At 44.3% G+C, this 3,507-nt stretch overlaps 1 protein-coding gene across 1 annotated transcript in view; it reads left to right on the top strand.

Moving 5' to 3' along the window:
- The first annotated feature begins 493 nt into the window (after positions 1 to 493).
- Positions 494 to 3,507, top strand: part of TEX36 (testis expressed 36) — a 10,473-nt gene continuing 7,459 nt past the window's right edge. The window contains exon 1 of the mRNA XM_059397752.1: positions 494 to 544. Coding sequence (XP_059253735.1) covers positions 494 to 544 — 51 coding nt within the window. The remainder of the gene's footprint in view (positions 545 to 3,507) is intronic.

The following is a 3,507-nucleotide window of genomic DNA, read 5'->3' as shown; positions in this document are numbered from 1 at the left end:
TTGGGATGGAGATCTGAGCTGGGACAGGGAGGGAGCCCTGGGGCCTGGGTGTCACAATCCCGCCGCGGAGAAGGTCATCCCCTGCCTGGATTCAGTTCACTTCCCTGGCAACTAAGAAGTTGGGACAGATGGTTACTCAATGTCACCAGTTCAAGGATTCAGAGGGGACAAAAGTCTGCTGTCATCTTCAGGCTGTCTTGTCCCCACTGGCCTGACCTGTTAAAGGGGTTCCGCAGCTCTGCCTTCCACCTTGGGGAACAGCAAGTGTAAGGACCCTGGCAGGAACCCTCTGAGGGCTTAGAAGCCCCACCATCCTCCCCCATTGTGATGAGAGCTCTGATTCTATGGCAGCGGTGGGTCCCCTGGACCCTCCCCTCCTGGTAGAGGCTGAAGGTCAGGAGCAAGGACGGGGAGTATCTTCCAGATGACAGAGTTTCTGAGGCAGTGAAGACGTCAGGGAGACGACCTCAGGCACTTTCGCTTCCTGCAGAAAATGGCCAAAGGGAGACGCTTCAACCCAGCTTTAGATAAGGATGGAAGATGGGTAAGAAAGATGGTGGCTTTTCTGGCCTTTCTCAGGCCACGTGGGTGTGGTCAGGGTCACAGACCCGAGTCTAGACCCCGCTGCTGCTCCTTCACGTGGCATCACTTGAGGAATCACTTCCCTAACCTCAGTCTCTTCACCTGTGAAATAGACCCTCATAGTGTCTTTGGAAGGATTGCATGAAACAACTCTTGTGTGTAAAACACTCAGCGCTCTCGTGAGTGTCCACGAAGCCATCAATGTTGTGTGTTCTTTTTGTTTTTCTTTTTTTTTTTTATAATATCTATCTTGCAGCATACCATGTAATCTACTGTATGATATCCACTCCGAGAATGTAAACTCCAGGGGTCCTGGGATCTTTGTCTTTTTACCTACTGATTGCATTAGAGCTGTAATACGTGGAAAAGTTAACACTCTTTGTTTAAAAAGAAAGGGAAAAATAGAAAACACCTCAGAACATTTCAATCTAAAGGCTTTAAAAAACTAACTTTCTGGGGTTCTCAGGTGGCTCATTTGGTTAGGTGTCCGACTCTTGGTTTCTGCTCATGGTCATGGTCAGGTCATGGTCTCAGGGTGATGAGATCGAGGTCCCAGTCAGACTCTCCGCTCAGTGCAGGGTCTGCTGGAGATTGTCTCTCTCCTTCTCCCTCAGTCCCTCCCTCTTCTTGTACACTCTTTCTTTCTCCCTCTCTCTCAAAAGAAATAAAATCTTAAAGAAAAAAAAACCGACAAAAACTAACTTTACCCACCTGGATGTGATCTTGACTAAACAGCTTACTCTTAAATCAGTTTGTTTGTCTGTTAAATGGGAGCATAGTGTACCAAGGTTATAGGGCTATTGCGCAGATCATGAGACCATTCAATAGAGAGCTTAGTATGGTGCACACAGAAAGAGTAACCACTCAATACTTGTTGACTATTCTGTATATTAATATTATACATACACACCTATATTTTTTTCTTGTATACCCTGCTTCATTCCTCAAAGATTTACAGTAATGTATAGAAAATATTCACAATAAAGCAGGAAATCATAAAAAAATAAAAATTCAGAATCAGTTTGGACACATTTAAGAATAAAAGGCTGAGACTGGGAAGATATGTAATATACACCAGCCATCGGACTTACGTGACTGCAATTTATAAAATATCATCAGATTTGGCTCTGAGGTTCCTGGCAACCAAAGTAAAATGAGAAATAGGATGAACTACGTAACAGGAGTCAGTCTTGAAGAGAAAAATGCAAGTTTCTCAGACTAAGTAACTTCCTCTCTATCAGCGACAATTGTGTTTGAGCAGGAATCATAAAAAGCTGACCACAGTGAACCAAATAAGGGTTTGTATTTCTCAAGCAACAAGAAATTCAGAAGGAGGCAGTTCGGGGCTGGGACAGATGCTCTTGGAGGTCATCCGGTCCTTTTCAGCCTGCCTTCATGTCATCCTTGGTGTGGGGCTGTTTAACTCGGGGGGGTAAAAGAGGGGGAAGTCAGTGGACGAAAAGATGGAAGGCACCTGTTGGCTAATTCTGTCACTTTTCATGGGGAGAAAACAAGACTATCCCAGAGCCCTGCCCTACAGCTTTCTCTTTGATCTCATTGGGTCACATGGTCAATTTCATTGCCAGGGAGTTTGGGGAGATATTGTGATCCCAGGACTGTGCCTGGAGCCAGGGCTTGGGGGCAAAGGCATTGCTGGCCAAAGCCTGATTTGAGTGTTTGGGGTGGGTCCCTTCTGTTGCCAGCAGCTCAGAGCATAAAAAGAATAGTGCTGATCATGAAGTTTCCCAAAGCAACTTGCAGGCCAGTTGGGAAAATTCAAGAAATCGTTGGCTTTGAGTCAGCAGCAGCCCACTGGGGATGACAATAATTGCCACATTAAAGGTGACAGTCATTTTGCAGTTGACCTTGCTGGTTGTAATCTGGCTGTTGCCGGGCAGGAAAAGCTTTTTTCATACACTTTTCCCTTCCTGTTTAATATTGCAGTCATTGTGTGAGTGAACGCAGCAAAAATTTCACTGCCAACTAGTTAAAAAGCTATATTTCATGGTTACAATATCCACCAGAAGGGTTTATTTCACAGTTATCATGTTATCACCATTAAATATATATTTTAAAAGAGTGAAATTAAAATGCTAGAGACCTTTTTTTCCCCTAGTGATTTAGTCCTTAGACGTCCAGCATACAAATGAACTCAAGTCGGCTGTCATTTAGCTGGGAAAAAGACTCATTCCTGATGCTAGAATGACTCCCACCCCCGCCTGCTTTTCTGTAGCCGCCCAGACAGGAGTGTTGACATAGCCAGACCGGAGAAAGGGAGCAAGGAAAGGTTATGGGTCTGGAGGCGCTTTGTATTTTTTATTTACTTTGGAAAAAGAATTGTTTTAGAACATTACAAAATAGAACTGAATGAGTCAGAAACATATAGGTTGGCTTGGGAAAATGTCTAGGGTACCTTGTTAAGTGGGAAAGCAAAAAACCGCAGCACAGGACGCATCTTATGGTTCAACTTTTTAAACCAATTGAAGCCCGTCTGCAGGGGTCAGAGTTTGTGGACATGCGCCCTCGGCCGTGGATACTGTCATGCCGGGCGACCAAAGGAGGGAGAGAAAAGAATCAAAAGTTACTTTTCCATAAATCGGCACACATGATCTTTAGAAACCACATGTATGATATGACCCTATGTATGCAAAATGACCTCTGTCTCTACACACATCCATCCATACACAGACACGGTGTTCATGCCCACAGGGATGTATGAGAAAGACTTCCTTATGTTTCTATGTTGGAATCTTTTTAAACCATGAATATGTATTACAACTGTAATCAGAAACAGATATAATTATTTTTGTTGTGGAGAAGAGTAATGTAACGCTGCACTTGGTTAAGAAACATTTGAATAGTAGAGCAGGATGGTGAGCAGGATGGTGAGCAGGATGGTGAGCAGGATGGTGAGCAGGATGGTGA

This window comes from Mustela nigripes, chromosome 4 (genome assembly GCF_022355385.1).
Source record: "Mustela nigripes isolate SB6536 chromosome 4, MUSNIG.SB6536, whole genome shotgun sequence".
Lineage (NCBI taxonomy): Eukaryota > Metazoa > Chordata > Mammalia > Carnivora > Mustelidae > Mustela > Mustela nigripes.
This window is presented reverse-complemented; position numbering and strand designations above follow the sequence as displayed.